General features: G+C 33.5%; 3 protein-coding genes across 4 annotated transcripts in view; all 3 read left to right on the forward strand.

Annotated features, from left to right (window-relative positions):
- The first annotated feature begins 1203 nt into the window (after nt 1-1203).
- On the forward strand, nt 1204-13854 carry LOC142551464 (putative ubiquitin-like-specific protease 2B). 2 transcript variants are annotated; one of them, XM_075660715.1, is made up of 16 exons: nt 1204-1617; nt 2739-3043; nt 3140-3182; nt 3345-3394; nt 4149-4346; nt 4438-4513; nt 5178-5292; nt 6750-6818; nt 7380-7511; nt 7915-8115; nt 8224-8279; nt 8357-8447; nt 8867-8957; nt 9986-10105; nt 11319-11684; nt 12695-13854. In XM_075660715.1, the coding sequence occupies exons 1-16, from the start codon at nt 1479-1481 to the stop codon at nt 13421-13423; spliced, it is 2781 nt and encodes a 926-aa protein (XP_075516830.1). In that variant the 5' UTR covers nt 1204-1478; the 3' UTR covers nt 13424-13854. The 2 variants fall into 2 exon arrangements, with proteins under 2 accessions (XP_075516830.1, XP_075516831.1); XM_075660716.1 differs by having other exon boundaries at nt 1205-1646; nt 2750-3043.
- Nucleotides 13855-15382: 1528 nt separating this feature from the next.
- LOC142551465 (kinesin-like protein KIN-4C) lies at nt 15383-25238 on the forward strand. The gene is made up of 27 exons (XM_075660717.1): nt 15383-15495; nt 15645-15831; nt 15965-16111; nt 16212-16364; nt 16447-16697; nt 16913-17082; nt 17402-17526; nt 18190-18226; nt 18377-18468; nt 18592-18708; nt 18961-19161; nt 19263-19449; nt 19651-19751; nt 20031-20129; nt 20206-20319; nt 20386-20502; nt 20581-20661; nt 20888-20959; nt 21032-21122; nt 21217-21251; nt 21395-21480; nt 21982-22050; nt 22167-22394; nt 22480-22615; nt 23413-23511; nt 24067-24609; nt 24763-25238. Exons 2-27 carry the CDS (start codon nt 15712-15714, stop codon nt 25078-25080), a joined length of 3789 nt encoding a protein of 1262 aa, XP_075516832.1. The 5' UTR covers nt 15383-15495; nt 15645-15711; the 3' UTR covers nt 25081-25238.
- A 1875-nt stretch (nt 25239-27113) lies between these two features.
- LOC142551466 (protein SABRE-like) overlaps nt 27114-27476 on the forward strand; it is a 41379-nt gene continuing 41016 nt past the window's right edge. Inside the window, 1 exon segment of the mRNA XM_075660718.1 lies at nt 27114-27455. Coding sequence (XP_075516833.1) covers nt 27385-27455 — 71 coding nt within the window. The 5' untranslated portion in view covers nt 27114-27384.

Raw genomic sequence — 27476 nt, forward strand, 5'->3', positions numbered from 1 at the left:
TTGATCAACCTCCAATTATGGGCAAAAGTGTCTTGAACCTGTTGGCCGAGACTTTTGCAAGAATACGATAAATCACATTGCATAATGAGATTGGCCGCAAGTCTGTCATGGTCTCCGAGGATCACACTTATGTTATACTGAATATTTTTATATGTTAGCGAGACAAATATTTGGATTTGATATTTTTATGTTGTTTGGTGAGATTGGATTTGATATTTTTAGCTTATGAAGATGAATATTATAATCTACATCAATATATTTGTTTTTTTTAGGAAAAAATTTAACATTTCGTTGGATCTTTATTCGTATATATAATTATCATCTAGTAAATAAATAAGATAAGATCTGAATGTTATTTTTTGAATTGGATATGGTTATTTTGATGTCATATAATTTTATTTCACAAAAGAGTTTAAATTTTGTGAGATGGATATCATATCCAATCCGATTAGATATGAATCGAGTCGAACCATATCACAAATATAAATATATGAGTATTTCTATTTTAATTTTTAAATATATACATGACAATAGAAATATTTGGTACAATTTGAATAGAATTTTCTCGCCAAACATACTTTATATTGACGAATTTAAAATACATTGAAATTTATCCAAACAAAAAAAACATGAAATATATGTTCATCCCAATCCAAATAAAATATTTGAATTTTAAATCTTACCATATCACGAATATAAATATATCGAGTAGGTATCTTGTGAGACGGTCTCACGAATCTTTATCTGTGAGACGGGTCAACTCTATCGATATTCACAATAAAAAATAATACTATTAGCATAAAAAGTAATACTTTTTAATGGATGACTCAAATAAGAGATCCGTCTCACAAAATACGATCCGTGAAACCATCTCACACAAGTTTTTGTCAAATATATGAGTATTTCTATTTTAATTTTAAAATATATACATGACAATAGAAGTATTTGGTACAATTTGAATAGATTTTTCTTCGCCTATTGACGAATTTAAAATACAATTTGAAATACATGTTTATCCAAACAAAAAAACATGAAATCTATGTTCATCCCAATCCAAATAAAAGATTTGAATTTTAAATCGTACAATACTTGAATAATTAGCATATATAAAATAGTGCAAATAAATATTCAAAGGGTAATTGGGTAGACGCTGGCCCATGTCAAATTGACTTGTTAAATTTCGATTGTTAAATTTCGTTCCGGCCACGCTCTGCAATTCGTATTGCTCCCACGCGCTTCCAACCGTAGTCAATAGTATTCTACAAAAATTGGCTCGGGAACGATCGCCGAACCCGCCCGAACCCCCAAATGTTCGGTATTTTATTTATTGTCTGAACCCTAATCACCCAAACCCGCAAAAAATATTCCCTGTAAGTGGCAGTGTTGAAACCCTAGCCCGATCGATTTGCATTCGGTCTTTATATTATTTTCCATCTCCACGGTCGACACGTTAATTTAGAGTCACTTGAAGAAAAAGGATGAAGGCTTCGTGCAAATCCCTTGACGTTTTCGAGTTCAGAGAAGAAGATGAGCTGACCGAGATGACTGCCAGAAATTTGACTAGCAAATATAGAAAGTCCCATGCTCCTGATCACGAGTATTCTTTTCTCGATTCTGGTAAGTAGTAATGTCTGGTTTTGTTTTGAGTTTTTATGGGGAGTTTTTTTGGAGTGTTTCTTCTGGGAGCTGAAATTATGTCGTATGAAATTTAGTAGTGATTCTGGATTCAATATTTGTATAACCGCACCTTTTATTTCTATTGTTTAAGCAAAGCTCCAAGTGATTCTGAAAAAAACTGTTTTGAGTGCTGGCAATGTGTTCATTATGCATATGATTACAATCTCATATTTGAAGCGGTTATTGTTTAAAAGTGCTGGTAAATAGAGATCGAGAAGTATGAAAAATTTGGAAAAAGATGGAGATTACCGGGTTAGTGAAGGTTAACTCATGCACTAACTTAAATTAGTGGGCATGTGGCCCAAATCCAGTGTCAACAATAACTACCGTTGATAGTACTTTTCATGCTTTAGCGCATCCTCATATTTTGTTAATTTTGGCTTGCTCCTGAAGACCTGGTAAGACAGCCTAGGAACATGTTTACCAGAGAAACAAATCTCTGAAACTTGGAATATGACATATAAATATGACATCACTCTTGTTCGTCCAGTAATTGTCAGTTAGTGCTACACTTTTGTAAACTTCTATTTTAAGATTAAGATATTGTGTATTATTTTTGGAAAAAATTAAAGTTGAATCAAATTCACGGAAGTATGTGTTTCTTATTACCATGTTCTTATCTAGATTTTGTTACCTATCTGGCTTACAATTTGAAGTTGGTTTTCTAGTTTCATGCCAAAAATGCATGCAATAGCATTTATCTGCCTACAGTCATTTTCCAACATGAAAACAGTTTACGAAATGATTCTATTTTCGACACATGAATCTGGATTATAAATATGAACCCTCTGAAATTGTACACAAGCACCTGGGAGCTGTGTAAACCAATTATATTTTATAGACCTTCAAATTGTTATCATGAGAACAGTGGACCCAATCGTTCTATCTTCTTAAAATATTAGTTCTTATTGCCACGAGATGCAATTTAGCTCTAGTTTTAAGATTCAGTTCATGTTGGAGCCTTTTCAAATCATTCATGGAAGTTAAATCAAGTTGTCTTTTCACAGCATTTTCCTTTTCTTTTAAAATTGCTTGAAAATGATTTCTGTTTATTGGTATAGTTACCCGGAAGGTGATTGACACTGCAATGTGTGAGAATGTAGATGCTGCTGACGTTGATCACAATGGTGCTGCTGCTGCTTCATTTAGTCCTTCAGAGATTGAAAATCTGGATGAGGAAAAGATGCTTGGAGCAAGCAATGATTTGCATAATAATTTTGAAACCCACGAACAAGCTTCAGAAATTAAATCTAATATTCATGAGCCTGAAAGTGTCTGTTCTCTTGTGGAATGTAGCCTGATCCCTGTAGCCCCTGCTTGTTTGAAGGACCAGTCAAAGTTTCCCATTTCAGAGTCGTCGTTTGATGTACTTTTTATTTCATTTTCTTTTAAATTGTTTCCATGAAAGAACTAGTGCTCCTGAGTCCTGACAGTAGGTCGTTCTCTTTTGAAATGCATGCAGGATGAGTTTGCTCGCTTGGCTTCAGACGCTGATGAAAACAAGAGTGAGGGATCTTCATCTGCTACATTTTCTTTCTTGCCTTATTTAAGCCTTTTCTTTGTTTTCTTCTTTTGTTTGTTTGTTTACTTTAGTGATGATGGAGTATAGTTTAACTATGGGTGTTTTGCAATCTCGTTTTCTTACTGCATTTGTTGCATATTCCCAGCTTCTTCTGATGGACTATCACCCGCTGACTGCTTCAGTGGCTGGGATTTGGTAAATATCTTCCCATTTTTAATTTTCCCATTTAGATCAGTAACTAGTTAATCATTCATTTATACATTTAGCATCAAGGGACAAGATGATACGCAGAAACTGCTGAACTCCCGGCAAGACTGAAAATTGTAAAACATCTTCGTTATTGAAAATAGAGGAAGATTAATAAGATATTTGATGTTAGATTACTGAGGTATCTTATACAATCTATCACTCTTTTGCCAGTTTTCACTTGGTAGGGTAAATTTGAGGCCAGGAACGGAAATTCGATCAAATATGATGATGACAAACATATATGTTTCTTTAATCTTTATTAATTACAAACATGTTTGTGAAACTATGACAGTTCAGAAATGAGGCCGCCGAATCGACATTGAAGTGATATAACTTGTGCATGGACTGTGCTGTGATGACATTTCTCTAAAGACTGCTTTATAAATTCCATAACATTGCTTATTTTAGCTGACTGATTTAAGCTTGATGTGAATTAAATTACTAAGTCATCCACATTGTCTTGCTCCATAGTTGAGTTCTCTTTTCTTATTTATAGGGCGACAACAGGTTCGTTTTAAACACTGATTATGTATCTTGCAATGGTCCACGCTATCGAGATTCAGTTGTGGCGTTTCTTTAGGGCTGCTTTATTGATTTCATGATATTGCTTAGCTCTCTGAGTTAAGCTTGGAATCCATTAAATAACTAAGCCATCCACATTATCTTGCTCCATATTTGAGTTATCTGTTCTTATTTGCAGGGTGATGACAGGGGACGAATCATATTCATCACGGATTATATGTATTACCTTGGTGCACGCTATCCAGATTCTGTTGTGAGCTTTTCAAGAAATTATGTTGAAGTTAAAAGTAAAACCACTTATGGAACCAAAGAAAGTATTCGTTTTCAGTTGGAAATTGATGATATTATCAAAATAGAGTCTCGGTGGAGTGCTCGGGTTAGTTAAGATGCGCTGTAGATCATTCTTTATGTTTTTCCAGTATAATATTGACGTTAAAATTTGATATTGGCATTTATGACGTTCTCAGCTTGAGACCGGGATCATTAGTATATTTTTCATCTCAAAAAGCATAACTCATGATGAGGCAGTTCACGATGCTTCAGGTTGGTTTAGTGTGCTTGCTTTATGTGTAATACCTACCACGATCATATTTTATCATCTGATCAAGTTAATATTTTGTGTTGATTTACTAAATTACTATACAAATGCAAAATACGTGTTTTCCTGCGATGGTAAATTTATATCCATCTATTCATCCACAGTCCACTCTGCACTCTTCTTCAAAATTGTGGAGATACTGCCTATAAATAAAAAAGTGTTTTGGAACTGAGTTCAATCATCTTTCTATTTCAGATGTTGTAGGGATTGGAAGTTTGTATTGTCTTGACGATATTGTATTAGTTTCTTTGAATTCGCGGATTGCTTATCCGCTTTTTATGTAACACGATCATTATTATTATTATATAAAAGTAATGTTTCCTATCAAAAAAATTCATTAATTATTCTTTGTTTTTATGATTTTATTTTTCTTGAACAAGATGATCTTCCACTTAACTTTGATTATATTAACCTGTGAAGTTTTGAAACATTTTTTTGCCTCTAATCTTAAGCTAAAAGGCCTGGTTCATATGTGTGTTGATGAAAAACATCCTTGACTGATATTAAGAATTCTTGTTTGAACAGATTTTCTCTTTTTCCCTCTTGTGATCCCTCTAGAGTTATGTTGCTACTTGAACTGTTCTCATTCTTGTGATGCTGTATGTACAGTTTCCGGAATTCATGAGTTGAAGTTTACAGCAGTTGATTCTGATTGGTATGAAAAGAAGGAAGCAATTGCATCTCTTGATGCAAAATATAAGGCACTATGGAATAGTTTGCTTGAGTGAGTCTTCAGACATGCCTTTTGTTCTCTTAAGGATGCCAGAGTTGCCATGCAACCAAGTATATTTTTCTTGTGTTACATTTTATGGTCGATAGTGTTTAGAAGTTGATTGACTAAATATTATACTATTTATGTGTGTCTCTGTTTTTTTAAAAAAATTTAAAATGTTCAAGATTTCTTTGAAGAAAAACACCGCCAATAGTCACAATGGTAGTTTAGTTTCGGGTAATTATAGGTCCTAAAGACCAATGCCCATTTTTGAGGAGTCAATGGTGGATCTTATCATGTCTTGATTTCCATAAGTTAATAGTGGTAGTGCATATAAATTATAATCTGATATATCAAAATGTCATGAAATTTTCCTATTCCCGCTTTCTGTAGCATGCATTTTAGGCATTTTGGATTGACTGCAGAAGATGTTCTCTTTTATCCTTGGGGTGGGGGTGGCCTGCTTTATATGTTTTTGCTTGGTTGTGGTTGAACTTTCATCTGGCTTGATATTAAGTTCTGGTGAGCTCCTTTTAGGTTAAAATATTTATAGTTTGTCTGGTTCATTCTTCATTTATATCACATTTTTACGTTTGAAAGGTATATGAACTTTAAAATAAAATAGGTGAAAAAGGTTATCGTTTTAGGATTATTTTGATAATTGCTTATTTGATATGAGATGATTAAGTACATAAAGCATTCAGGAAGTGGTTATTGGAATTTGTTTGATGAAAATTTTGAAATGAAAATAGAATAGTATGGATTTATAAGTTGGGAACGAAAATATTAAGAAAAATGCGTTGAATCTCTTAAGTTTATTGATTTGTTTAAAAAATAATGTAGACAAACAAACTTCCCATTTTAGAGTGGAAAGCAGTTGAAAATTTCTCCTGGAAATTGAAGCAAATAAGGCCATAACCTCATTCTCTTTGATTACACCCTTATTTTTCTACTTTCTACTCCACTGAAAAATCATTTTTGCTCAGTAGTTTTCTTAGTATTTTGTACAATTTATTATGAAGCACACTTGTGCATAGATTACATACATCTCAAGCATTTATTCTTACCAGGAGTTTGCATTCCCACGAGTTCAGTCTTTTCTTCTTCTTCTCGAAATTTCTGTAACATCTCTTTTTTAGTTTTCATGGGTGTGTGCGTTGTTATAGTATTGCTCTGACCACTTGAGTTTTTTCCATATTTCTTTATTGGAATTGGAGTTGTTAAGTTTCAACGGAGGTTGGCATCTCTAATACCGTATAGGACATCGGTTGTTGTAGTTTGTTGACTGTCGACCTTTTTTATTTCTATTTGTATTGTCCTTTTTGTATTCGATAAGAAATCCAAAGGCAATTAGCATACCCTTTACATTTACATCTTCACAAGCTTTTAAATATTTAAATAAATTAAATCTGTTAGCTTTGTCACGATTCTGATGGGGTTAGTGTATTTTCGCTTATTTTCATATGAAGCATTGGATTAGAGAAGTGCTCAACTTTACCTCACTGGGAAGCTATGTTCACAAGAAGCTATTTCCCCAAGTGAGTGAAAGTGCTCCTTGATGTTTTTATTTTTTTACTTATATAATTTTGTGCGATTTGTTATCTATTTTAATCCCTGATCCCTTCACTGAATCTCTATGATTAGTTTGATTGGCACATTTCCATTGTTTAGTGTCATATTGATTTCTCACTTTTACCGCCTGTCTTTGGAATCATTTCAGATGCATGGAAGAGCTTTCTTAACATATTCATTAACAGCATTCAATATTAAATATTGTAGTTCAAACGAGAATTATTTCCACTTTGGGGGAATGGTATTGCACAATATTATCATGTCAAAAGATATAACTTACAAAAGGGGGCAAAAACCGTAGGAGCTGAGAGGGTGATAACTACTACTCATTTTGTTTATAAGGTCTATTATCGATACTATATTTTGACTTCAGTTTAAACATCCTCACTTTCCCTCTACAAAAAAATAACAAAAAAGGAGTTTTGTATTGAATTCTACTGGTAAAGCCAAAAAATACTACATAAAGATGTATATATTCTTCTTTCCTGTTCGATCATTATCTGAACTTAGTTTATTCAAATGTGCAGTTTTGATAAGCCTTTTGACGAAGTGATTTATCCAAAAGGTGACCCAGATGCTGTTTCTATAAGTAAGAGAGACATAGATCTACTGCAACCAAATACTTTTGTGAATGATACAATCATAGATTTTTATATCAAGTAAGTTCTACATATTCACATCAAAACTAGCTGTTTATTGCTAACTGCTTGCTTAGTTTGCAAAAGGGAATGAAATTAATGGTAAAGGACTGCCCTGGTTATCCTCAGCTGATAATGTTTAATTGGTAAATAAGAGAAAACGGTAAAGTAAGAGTTTACCTTGATATGGTGCTTTGTTTCATTATGATTTTATTCCTGTGGACTATTGGCTAAGGATTGAGTCAGGTAAGTACAAATCCTTTTTTATTGGCAATTTAAAGAAATAAAATCGGTCTAGTGCAGAATAGTTCTTAAATATTGTTTGGTTCTCGCTTCTCGGTTTCTTTTTTTAAATGTTAGCTGCTATTTTCATTTACTCATTTTCTCCTTCATTTGATTTGATTGAAGTTTAACCTCATGACAGATACTTGAAGAATAGACAAAGTGGAGAGGAGAGGGTTAAGTTACATTTTTTCAACAGTTTCTTCTTTAGGAAGCTTGCTGACATGGATAAAGATCCATCCAGTGCTTTTGATGGCAAGGCAGCTTTCCAGCGAGTTCGTAAATGGACAAGAAAAGTGAACTTGCTGGAAAAGGATTTCGTATTTATTCCCGTCAACTACAAGTAATAAAGCAGTAACTCTATTACCAATCTTTTCGCTTGATTTCTTGAGTTCTAACTTCTGGTATCAGGATATAGAAAATAGTGGTTTACAGTTTATTTGTATGTCAGTTACCACTGGAGTCTTATAGTGGTTTGTTATTTTGGTGAAGTTACGAAGGATACAGGCAAGTAGTTTCGCACCGACGGCCATGTTCTAAATAAGATTTTTCTGTTCTTTGACATATTCCTTTGTCAATTTTAGATGTTGATGACAAGTTGATCAGACTACCCTGTATATTGCATATGGATTCATTCAGAGGAACTCATACGGGCCTCAAAGATCTTATGCAGAGGTAGTCTCTTTCATTTATTAGAGATGGTGCATTGAGAATGGAAGGACTTGAGGCATGCAAAGGATAAAAATTGCTTCCATTAAGGCTGTGCTTTACTTGTTTGAGATATTACTTACTCTGTATTTTTAAGTAAATTTCGTGAAGTATAAGGAGGAATTTTGTGACTATAAAGAGTACCTTATGAAGGCCAATTCCTTGGGAATGATAGTTTATTGTCCAAATACCTGCAACTGCAATAAGTTAGAATTAATTGGATATTCAGTTAGCCATTTACTGAATATCTTGTTATATGTTACAGTTTGGTTCAACACCTTTAACTTTTACTTCTATTCAAATTTTCTATGCTTGCATTTCCTTCAGTTCTTACGTCATTCCGTACACTTTTTGATTATTTTTCAATGTATATCGTGGCATGACAGTTACTTGTGGGAGGAGTGGAAAGAAAGGCAGAAAGAGACATGTGAAGATATGTATTCAAAATTCAGAAACTTAAAGTTTGTCTCTCTTGAGGTACCTTTCTAATTCAACATGATTACATTGAACAATGAGAGTTCACAAAATATCTAGTAAGCTTCTGCTCTTTTAGATAGGCCGCCCTCTCCTCCAAACATCTGGTAGAATAGGTACTGAATTAAAACTAATATGCGCAGAAGTTTCTTATAAAAAAAATATGCTCAGAAGAAATACAAAAGTAATCATTTAGTTCTAATATCTTGACTGTCATCATATTTATATCCTTGTTTTTGGAATAATAAATATGTGGTTCTAATGATTGTATATCAAATCAACAAAAATAAAAATATCTCGCAATTGTTATTACTGTTTCGTATTAATGCTCGATACGGTATTTTGGAAACTGTAAACACAAAAACCACCTTTGTGTTAATAAATCAGCTAAATTTATGGACAATTTGTCAAAATAAATAGGGGATGTTGTCCAAATTCTGTTCAAGTACACTTCTCATTATAATTGCACTCGTTATTTTATGTTAAATGCTAAAATATATATGCTGAAGTTAAGTAAACACTATCAGTTAATACTTAAAAATAATCGCTGCTACCATTGTTTTATTCAACACACCAATAATAAGAGCGTTATATTATTCATGCTACTTGTATTCTTGTAACTATTTTAGTTTTAATTTATTTCTAATAGTTTCACATTCACATGATCCTCACATTTTTGTTCTTGTTACTTTTGTTCTCCGTGAAAAACTTGTGGGTAAATTAGTGAAGTGGGCTATAATTGGTCAGCCTCCCCCTAGTTGCAGCATTTTTAAAAAAATTGATGCTGTTGAGCTTAGGCTCAGTAAATTTATTTAGCAGTGATTTATGTTCAACTAACATCCGCATGTTCAACATTTGATTCTACTTTGCACTGAACTCTTATCTATCTTTTATCTGACATATTATAATCAACGCATTTGACTACATTTTTGTCATTGATTTAATATTCTGCTAGTATGGAACTTATGGCATGTGCCTTCATGTATTATGATTAATAATTTGATCTTTATTTTATTTTTTTGGCTCTGTAGCTACCTCAGCAGCAAAATTTATATGATTGTGGCCTTTTCTTGCTTCACTATGTGGAGCTTTTTCTGGACGAAGCCCCTACGAACTTTAACGTGTACAAGATAACGCCATCTTCCAATTTCGTAAGTATAATGCTTTGTCCTAACTTCTGAATCAAACACACAATCATCTTATCTTATTGCCTTATAAATTCAAGTAGTAAAAACATTCCTATGATTGGCCAATTAAACTTCTATGGCATTGCAACGAGCAAGACATTCAAACCTAGCATTCTATTTAGACCCATAGCCTCTTGAATGACACTCAAGTTTTTTCTTTCACTTATTTGTTAATGCAAAATGTTCTCGTACGAAGTATCTAAATATTTCCTGGTATGAACCATCTGGTGGAAATGACCTGACCAAGAAAACCAAAAAATTATCCTGTCATTTTTATGTTATGTTTACCTTAAATTGTGGGTATTATAATTTAATTTTCACTTAACTTCTACTTCCCATAATTTTTGTGCACCTTTTGGGTTTTTAACTGTGCATGGAGTCACGGACATTGTTGGGGACTATTTGCGAGGAGGGTTATTGAAACTTGAAAGTTGCCGAAGTATTGGTTCTATTGTCCCTTAAGCCTTGAAGTTCTATCATCCCTTTTTCATAGTCATACCAGACTTCATTATATTTACCACCAAAGACAGCCTTACAATACTTCTTTTGAGTTTGTTTATGATACTGATCCTGACCCATTTTTCCAAATCCCCTGTATGTTGTCCGTCCACCTAGATTTCAAAGGAACTGGAGATCATAAACATAATTTTTTGTTTATTCAATTACACAGCAAATTGTGAAGATGGATTGATATTGACATGGTAAATCCTTTTAAATTATATTCCGACTGTGATAAGAATATCAAGAGATAAAGTATATAGTAAAGATACAAGTGTTCACTTTCATATGAAGTGCGACTAATTATATACTTGATATCATCCAGTTCATGGACATGATCATAAATTTGAATCAGAAGAAGTATAGTTTTTGAGTTATTTAACTTTCAATCTGGTTTGTCCGAAGTTAGCCCCCCACGCGGATATATTGATTGAAATGCTTAACTTCATGTTTAAAATTTCTTATCGCCAATTTAAAACTGAAAAAATGTCCTAATAGTTGTCTTTTTTGCATGATTGAGGCAATTTTAATGAGCCGATCATGATTTCACTGACAACCCTGATAATCTTACAAATGGTTTCTTTTTTGCTTTATGCTAATATGGTCAGATGTTCCTTTGCAGCAAGGAACAAACACATTAAAATTCGTATGCCAAACTGACCTAGTGTCTGTTTTCCAGCTTCAAGCAGATTGGTTTCCTCCTGGTGAAGCATCCATGAAACGGGCGTGTATTGAGAGATTGATTCATGAGCTCCTTGAGACATGTTCTGAAGAATGTTCTTCATCAAGTGAAAGTGACATAAATAATTCACCTTTTGATCCGACGACCGCTGATTACAATGAAAATGAGCATGGAATTGAGATGACTTTACTACCAGCTACACAAGTTAACAATAACCAATGCACCAGAAATTCAGGATTGAGTTTGAAGAATTTGTTAGAGCCAGGATATGTGTCAGGGTCATTCAGTGGCATGCATTCTCGAGCTTTTGAGCAGATAGAGTCTATTGATGATGAGTTGAGAAGACCTGTTTCTCAGACCAAGGTACTTTAAGATACCATCAGTATGATCCAAGTGCTTAGGTTTGTTATATTCTTAACCTTAGAGTAAATATGAATGCCATTTGAAATTTGGTGGTTTGTGCATCGTCTACAAGAAATAGGGGTCGTCTACAAGAAAGAGGGTTGTGCAATGGTCAGTTCGGTTTTGGTAAATTTCGGCTCGCTTTTTCAAATGCCTAATCCGAATACCAACCACTTTGTTTTGCTTCAGTTTGGTCTTCCAGTATTATGGTTTGGTTTATACGATTTAAATAATAAATTGAAAAATAACTATTGTCGTATGCTTTCATAATGAATCAATTTTATGGACCAAAAATCAAAGCCGATCGAAAAACCGTTTAAACCGAACCGAATAAACCTAAATTTATGGCACCCTTACCGACAAATACATAGATATACATATTTCTGCATTTTGATACATATGTGTTTATGCGTGATACTAAAATTTTATTTTGAGATGAGAAGTTTATGAATAGAAGGCTGCTGGGGTAGTCCCTTATTGTTTATGTATTTGGAAATTTGAGATTAATTCTTGAAAATAGGAGCAAACCATTAATGTAAATTTTATTTATTTATTACTTGTTTTTTTTTATGTTTTACTAATTAATGAGGTTCATACTCTTTCCGGAAAAAGCGAAAATGTTTTCTTTGAGACTAGGAATTGCTTGTCCCAAACTTCTCAATTTCAATTCTGCGTGATCTTGTGGATCAAATTTTTTACTGAAGATTTAAATGGTAGAGTCAATCATGGTACTGGCCAACTTACATTCTGTTTATTTAGTTCTTTCCGATTATGAGTTCTGCTTTTGAGTATAAACCACTGCAAACGGTTTTTCCCCTCTTAAGTCATGTGTTGGGAACCAGTCTTACTGCATTTTAAACACCGAATGAGAGCTTGGATGGTGATATTTTGTGTTAGTAACCGTCTCTCTTAGGTCAGTTGCATTCAAAACAATGTACCTTTTTCTCATGATCATTTATGCTTTTTGACAGGAAGAGAGAGAAGCTGGCGAAGATTTTGTTCATACTGGATTAGCGGAATCTTCCTTCCAGCATGTAGATGGATTGATCCCTGTATCAACCGTCTTTCCTTACTCTTCTAGAAAATTTAGATTAGAGTCTGATTGTGAAGCTATGCTAGAGGATGCTGGCCTGTCCCCTGCACCATCGAGTGGTAACTCCGATGATGTATCGGAGGTAGATGCTGATGAAAAATGCCATTCTTTTGAAGCTGTTGGATCTTATGATGAACCAGATGGACCAAAAAGTATATTACCTGGAAATATCGATTGCTCAACCGTTCGCATTACCTCAGTGTCAGGAGAATTGGTTGGTACGTCAGAGTCTTGTAGTCTATTAGGGATTAGTGACCAAAATGAAGGTTCCTTACTTTTGAAAAATTTGTCAGAATTTTATGAAGAAACAAATCAGATACAAGGTAATGGCACATCATCTCTCGAAATCTTGCCTTGTTGCCCTCCCTTTGCTTCTGGTGGCACATTGGACGCTACAGAGCGTGTCAGCCCCTATCGAATTGTGAACTCCACTGATCAGGCATATCCTCCTACACTTGATGTACCTATATCGTTAACCGATCATGTCGATGATGATGCATCTGTTTCAGAAGCATATGAATTTCATGCTGCTAAAAGAATGCGGGTTTCTCATCCCAACCAAGCCGAGGAACTAACATGTGATTTATCAAAGGACCTGCATTTGTGAGTGACGTTTTAGGTAGTTGCTGCACTTTTTGGTCATTTAAGATAACAACTGCTAAGGATACCAATGGCATTTGATGGGGTTCTATGCTAGTGAATCTTAGGACACAGCTTAAAGCTTCTCGATAGACCGAGCTTCTTTCATCTGCATAGATTATTATGTCCATAACGAATTGCTAATTTGTGATACGATTCTGGATACGATATCGTGCTTTGAGTTGATGTTTGTCTTCGTGCCTAGCGGACTTTATCATCTTCTGCTTCTTTGATTCTCAGTTTGTTCCACCATTATGTTTCTTTCATCATGTAATCTCTATAGGGGTGTCGTTTTCAATCGTGTTCCTGTATATATTTGCCTATCCATTTTAGAAATTATTGTAGGGGTGGTGTATTTTTCGCTCCCGTATATATTTGTTTGTGCGTATGCTTCAACTATCTGTCTTTTTCCTTTTTGTGGAGATCATTTAAATATTAATACGCGATTGTGAATGATCCTAGTGAATAGACCTTTCAATTTGTATAGGCCGCCTGGCATAGCCATTTTACGAACTTCTCAACATGCCGCTTATGCCCATACACAATCCAATGCACTCCATGACATTCATGGATCGATGAACTGATCGGTTTAACCAACCAAAAGTTAGCTTCTGTCATTATGTATTGAACAGAGGCAAAAGCTTCAGTAACGGTTGGACGATAGTAAAAAGTCATAGCAAACCCTGTAACTACTTGTATTAAAAAGTAACGGTTGGACGATAGTAAAAAGTCATAGCAAACCCTGTAACTACTTGTATTAAAAAATAAGTAAGCGTAATTTTCCCTAAACAATAAAATATATTGATATGGGGAGGAACATATTTATTAGTTATATTAAATATGATTTCGAAATACTACTTCTATGTTTAGTCGGTGGTGATTCAAATGGTGGCATTCTTGACGATGTGTACAAACTTTTTGACATTTTATGATGAATGTGGTTCACAAAAAAACATTGAGAGGTGCTGATGAACTATAATAACACACGAAGCCGAATTTCCAAATTCGATACGAGGTTTCGGTTCGAGATCTTTATAAATATTCCCCAAACTCCAAAAATAAAAACTAAAAAAACATCATCATCAGGGGCCGTGGATGATTTCATGATTAACCAAATTAGAACAAACCGGAGTTCTCGTAAGGTTATATAGGACATAGGGAAAGAATCACCACAGAAAAATTGATAGCTCAAAAAATTATAAACCATAAGACCGGTTTTGGTAAAAAAAAATATTTACCAAGTATTTATTTACTTTCTGACTTTTGAGAGGTGTAGCATATTCTTACTACATAACATACATACCATCTTAAAAAAATATACTCATTAATATATCTTCTTATGACTAAGAACATAATTTTTTGAGTACGTCTCTTGTGAGACGGTGTCACGGATAAAATTTTTTTGAGTAGGTCTATTGTGAGACGGTCTCACGAGATTTTTATCCGTGAGACGGGTCAACCCTACCGATATTCACAATAAAAAATAATACTCTTAGCATAAAAATTAATATTTTTTAATGGATGACCCAAATAAGATATCCGTCTCACAAAATACGACCCGTGAGACCGTCTCACACAAGACGGGTCAACCCTACCGATATTCGCAATAAAAAATAATACTTTTTCATAGATTACCCAAATAAGAGATCTGTCTAACAAAATACGACCAATGAGATCGTCTCACACAAATTTTTGTCTAGTTTTAATTACTAAAATAAGTCATCTCTAATCTCTTAACAATTTGTAATTCAATTTGTCAGTATTCTTAAATGAAAATATTATATTATTATTAATTAAATAATTACTTGTTTTTATTTTTAATATTTATTCCATATCTTTCGCATATTATAAATAAATAAATAATACGTAATGAATGGAAAAAGGCATCTATTTGAATTTCGGACCTGACCGGCGGCATTTCCTCAAATTCAAACTGTTCTTTTCATCTTCACTTCACTATACTACTCTCCCCATTCGATTTCAAATCCAATCTTCGCCCTCGCCGCCGCCCGTCGCTTCTCGTTCTCTCTCTCCCCGACGGTAATTTTCACCTCGAAGCTCCCAAATTTCGGATCTTTTATTAGTAATTTGTTTCTGAATCGCGCACCTGTGAAAATGACGAGTTGTTTCCATCTATTTCCGTTGATCTGCTGTTACATTTAATTTTAAGGTTTTGAGATCTTTTACAGTTCTGGCCACGGTATTACATTTTGTTGTTCGGAGACGGAGCTTCGGGTTTCTGGAAAAGTAATTGTGATGGAGAACGGTGATTCATCGCAGAGTGTGAGGGTTGCTGTGAATATCCGGCCGCTGGTTACTCCGGAGCTACTCGTGGGATGCACAGACTGCATCACCGTCTATCCGGCCCAGAAGCAGGTATTGAACTGGTTGATTACACTGTTCTTGGGATAAGATAGTATACTGATCTACACATGGAAATAACTGGAAATTATATTTACAGAGATTTGATCTAGAACTGATTTTTCTGCTCAAATTTATGTGCAAACAGGTGCAGATTGGATCACATGCTTTCACATTTGATAATGTATTTGGTAGGAAGGGAAGTCCATCTTCTTGCATATATGCTGAATGTGTAGCTCCACTGGTCGATGCCCTGTTTAGTGGCTACAATGGCACTGTACTTGCCTATGGTCAGGTACGGTATTTACACTTATAGTTTCAATTGAGTTATTTGTAATATACATTGAAAAATAATAATTTTCATACGAATGTTATCTTCTGTTCCATGTCGCTAGACTGGGTCAGGGAAGACCTACACTATGGGCACAAATTATAATGGTGAAGGACACCAAGGTGGTGTTATTCCTAATGTGATCGATACAATATTTTCAAAAATGGAGAGCATGAATGAGTGCACCGAGTTTCTGGTTAGAGTATCTTTTATCGAGGTAGACGATTATAAATTTAACGTTTCATAAAGGTTGTGTTTTGTTTCTGGAGTTGGTAATTTTTTTGAATTTAATCTTGCAGATTTTTAAGGAAGAAGTATTTGACTTACTTGATTCGACACCGGCTTTTTCTAAATTTGAGGCACCATTCATGGCAAAGACTGTGGGTCCAGTAAGAGCTCCCATTCAAATTAGAGAAACTGTGAGTGGAGGGATCACACTGACTGGGGTTACAGAAGCAGAGGTGAGGACAAAGGAAGAGATGGTTTCATACTTATTGCAGGGTTCACTATGCCGTGCCACAGGGAGCACAAACATGAATAGTCAATCAAGGTAGTTCTTTTTTTCAAACATTTTTGTTAAGAATACAAATTGTTCTATCACCATGCCACGGATGTACACTTCTCTCATTTTTTAGGAAGTCTGAAGGAAAATGAAGTACTTGAAATCAACCTGTAAAATTGATGGCATTTGCTGTGTTCAAGTTTTTTGTTTGAACTTACAGAACTATTTATATAAATCCTTCTCATACACCTACTTTTTGCTAGTCGATCACATGCAATTTTCACAATATCCATGGAACAACAAAAAAAAGCTCGATGTTCAAGTGGAGATGATGTTGGTGATGAAATTTTGATAGCCAAACTTCATTTGGTAGACCTTGCGGGCTCCGAACGAGCGAAGAGGACAGGTGCAGATGGTACACGATTGCAAGAAGGTATTGCTTCACATCGAGGAAGATTTTTCGATTTTGTCTGATAATTTAGTTCTCTTAATTTTTTTTCTATTATACTTATTATTGTTCTTTTAACTAATAAATGGCGTGGAGGTTATGATTTGTGCATTTTAGTGTGTTATGTTGATGGTTTCCCAAAAAGAAGGGCTTTTATCGCATAAGATTATTCCTTTCATATTTGTTTTTTATGGTTCACCACTAGACTTTCGTCTTGTTCAGATAAGGAAATGTTTTTATCAAAACTTTTTCTTAATGGATGCTTCAAATATATATGTTATGTTTATCTAATGTCTATGATTAGGAATTCACATCAACAAGGGGTTGTTGGCTCTAGGCAATGTCATCAGTGCTTTAGGCGATGACAAGAAACGAAAAGAAGGATGCCATGTACCTTACCGTGATAGCAAGTTAACTCGCATATTACAGGCAAGGGTGTATTCGAGCTATTTCTGGTTGTTTTCCTATTATGACCAGAAAAGATACTTGGAGAAGTATTTTATAGTCATGCACAAAATATGTTGTGGTCTTGCTATAGTCCTTAACTTTGAATGTCAAATGTCGTGATGTAAATTTGTTATTATGGAAGAAAAAATTATCAAATTGAGCTAAACCATTAACCCAAGTACTGTTAAGCAATGATGAAAACACATATTTACATTTTATATATGTGGTCATATTTCATGGCTACCTTAACTCTATTACGTTGATTGAACAAAACATCGAGGATATTAAGCTGTTCTTTTTGTAAGGGACATACCTGAATGATGTGGAGAAGCAAAAACGTAGAAGGCTCTCACATAAAAAGCAATAGTAGTAAAAATAGTTTAAATGAGCTTAAAGCAGAATTGATATTAATGATATAATTTGACTTGAAAATCTCCTCCTTTTAAATCAAAATGGTGTAGTGTGGGATTCTTATGTCAATTTGATTCCAATTTTGCATACTGAAAGTTGTACTTCTGCAGTTTATTTTATTTTTTATTTGTATGTCAAAATTTGTGGTGGACTTGTATTTTTTGATAAAGTTCCCCCACTATTTTATTTCCATCAACTTTTTTGTGGTACTAAATAGTTTTTCGTGCTTTGCAGGATTCTCTTGGTGGAAATAGCAAAACAATAATGATTGGTATGCTCTTCATATGGTCTCTCTCTCTTTCCGTAGTTTGTACATCTCTCTCCCTTTGTGCTTAAAGTATGACGGCTGCACTATGTAATTAATCATATAACATTTTGTGAATTTTCAGATTGTTATAATATTATCTTGTTTATATTATAGCTTGTGTAAGCCCCGCTGACACGAACGCAGAGGAGACGATCAACACATTGAAATATGCTAATCGGGCTCGTAATATTCAGAATAAAGCAATCGTAAGCTTCATCATTAATATGTTAGCTTTTTGTTAGAATAGATTTTCCTTGTGTTACATTGTTTCATCATCATAGGATAAGACTTATATGCCATGGTGCTCTTATGTTTCTTTAAACTTGTAGATCAATCGTGATCCAGTGGCAGCTCAAATGCAAATGATGCGAAATCAAATTGAACAGTTGCAGGCAGAGTTGCTTTACTTTCAAGGGGGCACCACTGCACCATCAGAAGAAATTAAAGTACAACAGAGATTCTTATTATATGATTAATTTCCCATGCATGAATCCTATGTGTCATTATCAAGGGGGCACCACTGCACCATCAAAAAAAATGATTAACTTTGATTCTCCCCTTAGATATTTAAGTCTAATCGATATGTTCGTATGTAATGTTTTTTTCTAAACTTCTACATATATATAATCTTAACATGTTCATTCCACGATAGTTCTAGTTTTTGACTTCTGATTTTACTCCATTTGTTTGGTCTGCAGATTCTTAAGCATAAAATATCTTTACTTGAAGCAAGTAAAATATCACTACAGGAGGAACTTCAGGACTGTCGAATGGGTTATGAGAATTTGATGCAGCGTGCTATTGATGCTCAGGCAGAAAGGGATATGCTTATTTTGAAAATTGAATCAGCTCAACAAAATGGAGTACTTTTGGATGAAACCAACACTAAATCAGATAAGGTTTGATTTGAATGTTATGAAAAGTCATCTCTTTTCTGTTTATATTTCTGAAATCGAGAAGTGTTCTTTTTCTTTTTAATTAAAATTCTTTCATCTTGTAGGACTTTGATATGATCAAAAGCTACGTCACTAAAATTCAAGAACTTGAGGGACAATTGCTACGGGTACAAAGTTTAGACTGTTCAAGACGTGGTGATAATCATGAATATGTTGCTTTGGAAGATGATGGGAGTCACGGAAGTTATTCATGCCTTCTTGATTCTGATTTACAAAATGTTGAAAATGATGGTATGCTATTACCAATTATTGAGAGGTTCAAAAGTTTTGGTGGCTTGTGTTTTGACAACTTCTCCATAGTTTGAATATGGGACACTAATACAAATTATCTATGTAAATGTTATGGATACTAACTTGGTGCAACCTACTGATATTTAGACAAAATAACACATTTTATGTGGATAAAATGTGTTCTCCATACAATTTACATAGGTGGGGTAGAAGATACACAAAAGGAGATTGAGCATTCTTCTCTTCAACAAAAATTGGATAAGGAGCTCAAAGAGTTGGACAAGAGACTTGAAGAAAAGGAGGTAGACATTGTTTTGGAATTTTCCAGCATCCGAACATGAGCATTTAGGTTTTTTTGGAACCTGTACTTTACAAGATATTAACAAATAACATGAACATGATCAACGATTGGTAATCTCCAAGTAATTCCATATAATCTAATGCACTTCCATTATGCTAATAAGTAGGTGATAAGAGCTTTCGTAGCAATTTATCACTTCAATCATTTTTAGATATTTGAAATTTCTGTGTCTTATACACACATGCATAGATTGTTAGGCTCTAATCCACACTTTTTGAAGGCTGAAATGAAGCGATTTACGGGCCCTGATACCTCAGTTCTTAAGCTGCACTATGAGAAAAAAGTTCATGATTTGGAACTTGAAAAGAGGGCCTTACAGGTATTACCTTTTGTGTGTATTACTTTAGTTGAGCTGAGAATGAAACATGTACTTTTCAATACATTATGCATTGTAGAAAGAGATAGAAGGTTTGAGGCAGAATCTCTCGGACATCTCATTCAATTCTGGTGACTGTGCTCAAAAGTTGAAGGAAGAGTATCTTCAAAAGCTCAACATACTTGAGAGTCAGGTAAATAATCTTGAAAAACATGTTTTTTATATATAATTCTTGTTCACAACTCTAATTTTCCTTTAGGTTGCCGAGCTGAAGAAAAAACAAGATGCCCAAGCTCAACTGCTGAGACAAAAACAAAAGAGTGATGAGGCTGCCAAAAGGTTGTTGGATGAGATTCATAGGATAAAAACACATAAGGTTCTGCTTTACTATCTATCACTCTTGTCTACAAAATAGTAGTCTTTCTTTTGCACTTATGCTCCTTGTCATTTGAAGGTTCAATTACAACAAAAGATAAAGCAAGAATCGGAACAATTTAGACAGTGGAAAGCTACTCGTGAAAAGGAAGTACTTCAGGTACTTGTCTACTTCGGTTTAGTTTTTTAAGATTCTTGACGTCTCAAATTGAACCACTTCAGCTTTCTTTTTGTGGCATTTTACTCAATAAGTTAGTTGTATACTGACTAAGACAGCATGATAAGTCTATACCTGCCAAGCCTGCTTATGTTTGCTGCGTAACATTATCTTAAAAGGCTACCAACTCTCCACGAAACTAAACTTGTAACTTGTGTCGTTTTTGTAGCTAAAGAAAGAAGGAAGGAGGAACGAATATGAGATGCACAAGCTGTTGGCACTCAACCAAAGACAAAAACTGGTAATTTTCTGACCACACACAAACTTGTTTGTGATCGTATTGGAAAAAATCACACTACGTGTGGTGTTTCAGGTGTTGCAACGAAAGACCGAAGAAGCTGCTATGGCTACCAAGCGCCTTAAAGATTTGGTGGATTCTCGTAAAGCGTCACGGGAAGTGCCAGGTTAAATTATTTTGACGTAGTCTCGCTGGGTGTAAATTTGAACGCTTATGATTTCTGTTTTCTTGAATTATCTGATATATTTTAATATTTGTAGGTGCAATAAATAGTAAAAATGGTTCTGGGATTCAGGTACCTATCTATCTTAACAGGAAGGGTTTGCTCGATGTTTTTTATTATTGATTATATAATTCTGCATATATTACACTTGTTTCCTTGTTCATGAATCTAGCTTCCCTTTAGTTCAATTCTGCATTCGTTATCTTTTGTTTAAGGCATTACTACAAGCGATTGAACATGAACTTGAGGTTACTGTTCGTGTACATGAAGTCCGGTCAGAGTATGAGCGACAAATGCAAGAGTAAGTCTAGCAACTCATTTTTAGAATGGTTCTTTTATTTTGTATATTTTTTTATTGGGCTTCATAGTTACTAGTATTCGTATTACATGGTTTGAAGAGAGGACCAGTGGAAGTATAATGCTGATGAAGTTCCTCTTGACATATTCCAAATGTAGAATGCATCTTATGTTGCATACCATAAACAATTAAATCCTTCATTCCATTCTACACAAGGAACAATATCCCTAATCTGTATGAGAATAAGATGGAGCCAATCAATACATAAACATAATACATATTTGTGGCATCAAGTGGCATGATTTCGTTCTTTTGTGGGTATCTTTCATATTTAAAATTATATCCTAGGTGGTGCTGTGTTTATTTTTCTCAAATTAATTGTATATAGGTCCCGACCCATTAATTTGTTTTTACTTCGGTTTGTCAATCTTTTCCCACTCTTAATAAATTGTACGTCTTTTTTATTTTATTTTGAATATGTTATTTATATACATGTATATATAGGAGGGCAAAAATGGCTGAAGAAATGACAAGATTGAAGGAAGAAGCATTGATTGAGAAGACGAATTTAAGGTTTGAAGTTCCTTGCATTTCTTGTTGACGGTTGCAATGTTTTCCTTATGAAGAAATTGCATCAAGTGCAGGGGATTTTCACTAAATCTTTGATGGTTTCTAACTTTCTGCTACAGTGAAAGCTCTCAGACGATGTCTCCAGGTGCTCGAAATTCTAGAATTTTCGCTCTTGAGAATATGCTTGCTACTTCTTCGAGCACACTTGTTTCCATGGCATCTCAATTATCAGAAGCCGAGGAATGTGAGCGAGCATTTAGTGGTAGAGGACGGTGGAACCAAATTCGTTCGCTGGTGGAAGCTAAGAATATCATGAACTTTCTTTTTAACTCGGCATCAGCCTCCAGGTAATAGGCTCTTTAAGTGATGAAACCAGTGTTGAAACCAAATGAACTTTTCTTTATGGATGACATTCTAACTATGCTTAAACAGATGCCAGCTGAGAGACAGGGAAATTGATTGCAGTGAGAAGGATGCAGAAATCAAAGATATGAAGGAAAAAATAGTCAATTTGGTCAGGCAATTGGAATCACAAAAGGCCGAATTCACGCGTCAGGAGAATTTGATAGTAAGTCATACTATGAAAAGATTGATTTTATTTCAATCATCAACACGCATATGATAATTTATTTGGAAATGCATGAATATAAATAATAAATTGGTGTCCTATCTAGACCGTAACAGATAATATGACAACTACTTTTTAGTTTTTAACTGATTATTGTTTTTTTTTTTTTGGCAAAAGAATAAATATAAATTATTATATGAAACTTTGTTTTTTTTAACCTATTTGTTTTGATGGTAAAAATGTAAAACGTTGTTGTCTAATCCATTAATAATGTGATGTATATGATAGATTATGAATCTCTGTGTTGTTATACATGTTTGTGTGCATACAACCTAATGTTCTGTATCCCGCCTCCGGGTGCCATCCCTTGTGTTAGGGATCTTTGTTTTGTTTATTTATTTTTAAAATAATATTAATTCACAATATAGTTTTAGATAACTTTTAATTTAATATTAATCTTTTGTATAATTATTTATATGGAATTAATAAATGATTATTTAAATAAATAAAACGTAAAAGTAATTAATAAATATATTAATTAATAAATAATTAGATATTTGATAATAAAGAATAATGTAGAAAAATCAAAAATAAATATTCTAAAATATATATACATATTTTTAATTTGGTTTGAAATAGAAGATTTATGGATGAGTTTGGTTTAGAAAGTGTTGGTTAATAATTATATTTTTCCTGATTGATCTTTTCGTTTCTTAGTTTTATTCCATCAATGATTTGATTATTTCGAAACTTAAAATTATGATGCTAAATGTGAATAATTGAAATATTTCTGACAGAACTTGGCATGGAAGAGACACTCCATAGAAAAGACAAGGAACTTTCAAACAAGTCTAACGAATATTAGCGAAGGTCATGCGTATGCTTTGCGGCCCAAGGTATGGATGACCTCATTCACATCAAGAATCTTGCAACCTTAATCCAACAAAAATAATTTTAACTTGTTAATTTACCATCTGTTTATTCACATATGATTTTGCTTTATCATGAAATGTGGAAGCTCTCTTTATTAAAACAATAGTGGAGTACTTAATTTAACATTTTCTGAAAACTAGCAATCTATACATGTGATAACTCACGTGTATTTATTTTTAACCTAATTAATTATTATTTTTCATAAATGTTTAAGTTATTAATTATGATTTATACTCGAGATAAAGTAATCAATTAGTTATTATTAAAAATCGAAAAAATAAAATATGAGATATGGTAGTTATGTGGGTGATAAATTTACCAAAATAAGTTTTTATAAAATTTTTTTTATTGAATGAAAGAAGAAATATTTTGATTAATTTATTAAAATAATCAACGTAGGGACTCTAAGTTGATGTTTTATTATGTATAGATAATATATATTTTTCTTAAAATTCACCTTTTCTTTTTATTTGGCTTTGGTTTTCTACAATGAACATGATTGTTTTATCCAACCCAAGGGATTTCGGAGCTCAATGGTATTTGATAGCGGATTGAACGGACATGATATGTTGGAAGACATGGATACATCTGATGAATATGAACCAGATGCTTCCGATCTGTTTACCGATGATGACACCGATTGGGAGAGTATAAAGAGAAAAAAGCGACAGGCTAGGAAGGGAAATTCTAAAACAGACAACCCTTTAGAAATTTCCATGGATCTTGAAGGAGTGAATCCCGAGAGCTCAACAGAGCAAGTTTGTTGCTCTTGTAGCAGAAGTTCTTCCTGCAAAACTTCAAGATGTGAGTGTCGTGCAACGAGGGGCAATTGTAACATCTCGTGCAACTGTGAGCCCACTAGATGTAGCAACAGAGAAGAAGTTTATGCAAAGGACTTTGAATCTGCAGGACCTATATCTGGGACAGATGATGCTGAACAAAATCATGGCCTTGCTTCTCGTGGTGCGAGGCTACTTCAGAATGCTTTATCTGAGAAGCCCGCCAACACGAATGATGGAGGCAAGACTAGGAAGCCATTATCCGACATTGGCAATAACATGGTTAGTAGTATTCACCTCTAATTTGAAAAAATTGATATTAATCTGACTGTTGTCAAACTTACGTATTACAACATCCTTTTATAAGTTGCTGACATTGAGTTCTAATTATGTATCAAACCATGTCAACTTATTGATTTTCCCCTCAACTTTCAGGCAACATCTGGGCTGCCAAAACCCACGAACAGGAAAAAGTGGCGTAAATCCGTTATTCAACTTGTCCCTGCTCCACCTCCAACATCCCAAGCACAGAATGTCGAAGCGCCAATGCAACCAAAAAGTAATGACGAAAACAATATCCCTTTGAAGTTACCAAGAGCAATGCGCTCGACTTTGACAAATAGCAATCTTTTGAAGGAGAGGAACTCGGATCAAGCAAACGAACCGGTTGATAAAGACAATTGCCCTACAACTATTGGAAGTCCAAATCAGCAAGCAAGAACAAAGAATGGGAAAGAAAATAATGCACTGTAAGCTGTTGTACATACTTGGGTCTTGGGATGGAGTTTAAGATTATGTAATTTTGTATTATCTCTGTCTCTGGCATGTTTAATTTTTGTCTCTCAAGTTTATTGATTTACTTTATTAGTCATTTTTTCCTTTTTTTTGACATTATCAGTGACAATTGTTCATTATGTTGTTAAATAATGTTAATGTGTCGTTAAAATGTTTTAATGCGCGTGAAAAAATATGAAGTGATATTAACTAATAAAATTTTATTTGAAATATGAAATTTGAAAGGATTTTTATGTTAGATTGAAAAGTAGGTCTTTTGTGAGACGGTCTCACGAATCTTTATCTGTTAGACGGGTCAATCCTACTAATATTTAAAATAAAAAGTAATCTTTTAGTATAAAAAGTAATATTTTTTCATGAATTATCTAAATAAGAAATTCGTCTCACAAAATACGATCAGTGAGATCGTCTTACACAACTTTTTGTCTGGATTGAAAGTTTAATGATCACTTTAATAAAATTAAGTTGTGTGTATTTAAAAAATATGTTTCATTTCTTTTATGTAAAATATATGACACTAAATTTTTTTTTTTTGATACATGGGAAGCACATTATGATATTAGATATATAGTGGTTTTTTTAAGTATTAGTTCTGTACAGAATAATTTAAGAAATGAACTTGATCAAAAGTTTTTTTAGAAAAAAATGGTGCCTGTCTATCAAAATTAGTGTTGTATGACGAATTACGTTATGTGATTTTAGTTGATGAAGGTTATAAAAAGGAACAAGATTAATTTTCAATTTAATCAGTCGATCATAATATGGTTAAATTATTAATAACAAATGTCTGAATTTATTTTACATATATTTACCAAATCACAAGTGAGGGAAGTATAATCCAACATATATTAATAGACCGGAACACATTCCAATCAACCGCAAAAAAAAAATATTATATCGAATTTGCGAGTAACTAATCTGATAAACATATATAAAAACTCATATAAACAAAAATAATAATCTAAAATATCTTTGATTATAAGTCATAGAAGAACCATAATTTCAACAGCAATAATTAACATTAACATAAAAGCAAGTGAATCAATAAATTATTCAAATTCTAAATAGTCATTTACACATAATCTCACTAGCCATGTAAGTGAGTTAAAATTTCAAATTTTAATTAATGAAATCTAAAATATATTTTAAAATTATTTTCATGAATTGTTGGCTCGATATACATTCAAATTGAATTCCATAACAAAATTTATCATGTAATTTAATTAAAATTCGATATTGTACAGTATCTTGTTAAAAAAGATTCATTGCACACATATATTATTTAATTGGGAACATTTTATTATAATTAAGTATCGAATATGAGATTTCATCTTAAATTTGAAACCTTGATGTCAAATCTGATACAAGTCATCAACTGAATTTCAAAATTTAAAACAATGAGTATGCATCAAAATTCAATAAATTATATGTGCATAATTTTTTTTATATACAAAAGACTGATTTTTTTAAAATTGAATATGATGCAGTTTTGGTATGGTGGAATTGATGTTTCAAACGAAACAATAAAGACTCAACTAAATTGAAAGTAAAATGAGTAGGTTTTTTATGAACGATCTCACGGATCTTTATCAGTGAGACGAGTCAACTCTACCGATATTCACAATAAAAAGTAATACTCTTAGCATAAAAAAATAATACTTTTTCATGGATGACCCAAATAAGAGATCCGTCTCACAAAATACGACCCGTGAGACTGTCTTACACAAGTTTTTGCCAAGAAAAATAATATGAATTTTAAATATCGTAAATTCATGTTTATAAGCAATATAGATTTCTAATTTAAATATGGAAAAAAATCATAATATCAAAAATAGAATAATCATAGTGTTAATGGGGTTTTATAAGAGAGAAAAGTTAATGGGATCTTAATGGATATTTTATATCTTTCAAGGACCAAAGTGTAAATTAAATCGTAACCAAGAATCACATATATATGGCGGGTCGAAGGAATGCCCGGTTACATTAACCATCGCCATCTCCACATTATACTATAATCTCTCTCTCTCTCTCTCTCTGTCCTACGAACACTCCCTTCTCATCTACGACCATTTCTTCCTCACTTTCTGTCTGATCATATTCCAGGATAATGAATGCTCATTCTCCATCTACTTCTGTGATGGGCTCTGCATGGAATTATCTAATTTAATCGAAAGATACGTTTTTTAATTGCATTTTGCCAAATGCGTGCAGATTGTGGAGCAGATATTGGTGCTGGATCGGAGAAAGTGTGATAAGATTATAATGGGGGCTTCCCCAGCCAAGTTCTTGTTTGGATTCCTCATCGTTTCCATCTTACTATGGATTATATTCATGTAATGTCCGTGTTTTTATTT

The sequence above is a fragment of the Primulina tabacum genome, chromosome 7 (assembly GCF_025594145.1).
Source record: "Primulina tabacum isolate GXHZ01 chromosome 7, ASM2559414v2, whole genome shotgun sequence".
NCBI lineage: Eukaryota > Viridiplantae > Streptophyta > Magnoliopsida > Lamiales > Gesneriaceae > Primulina > Primulina tabacum.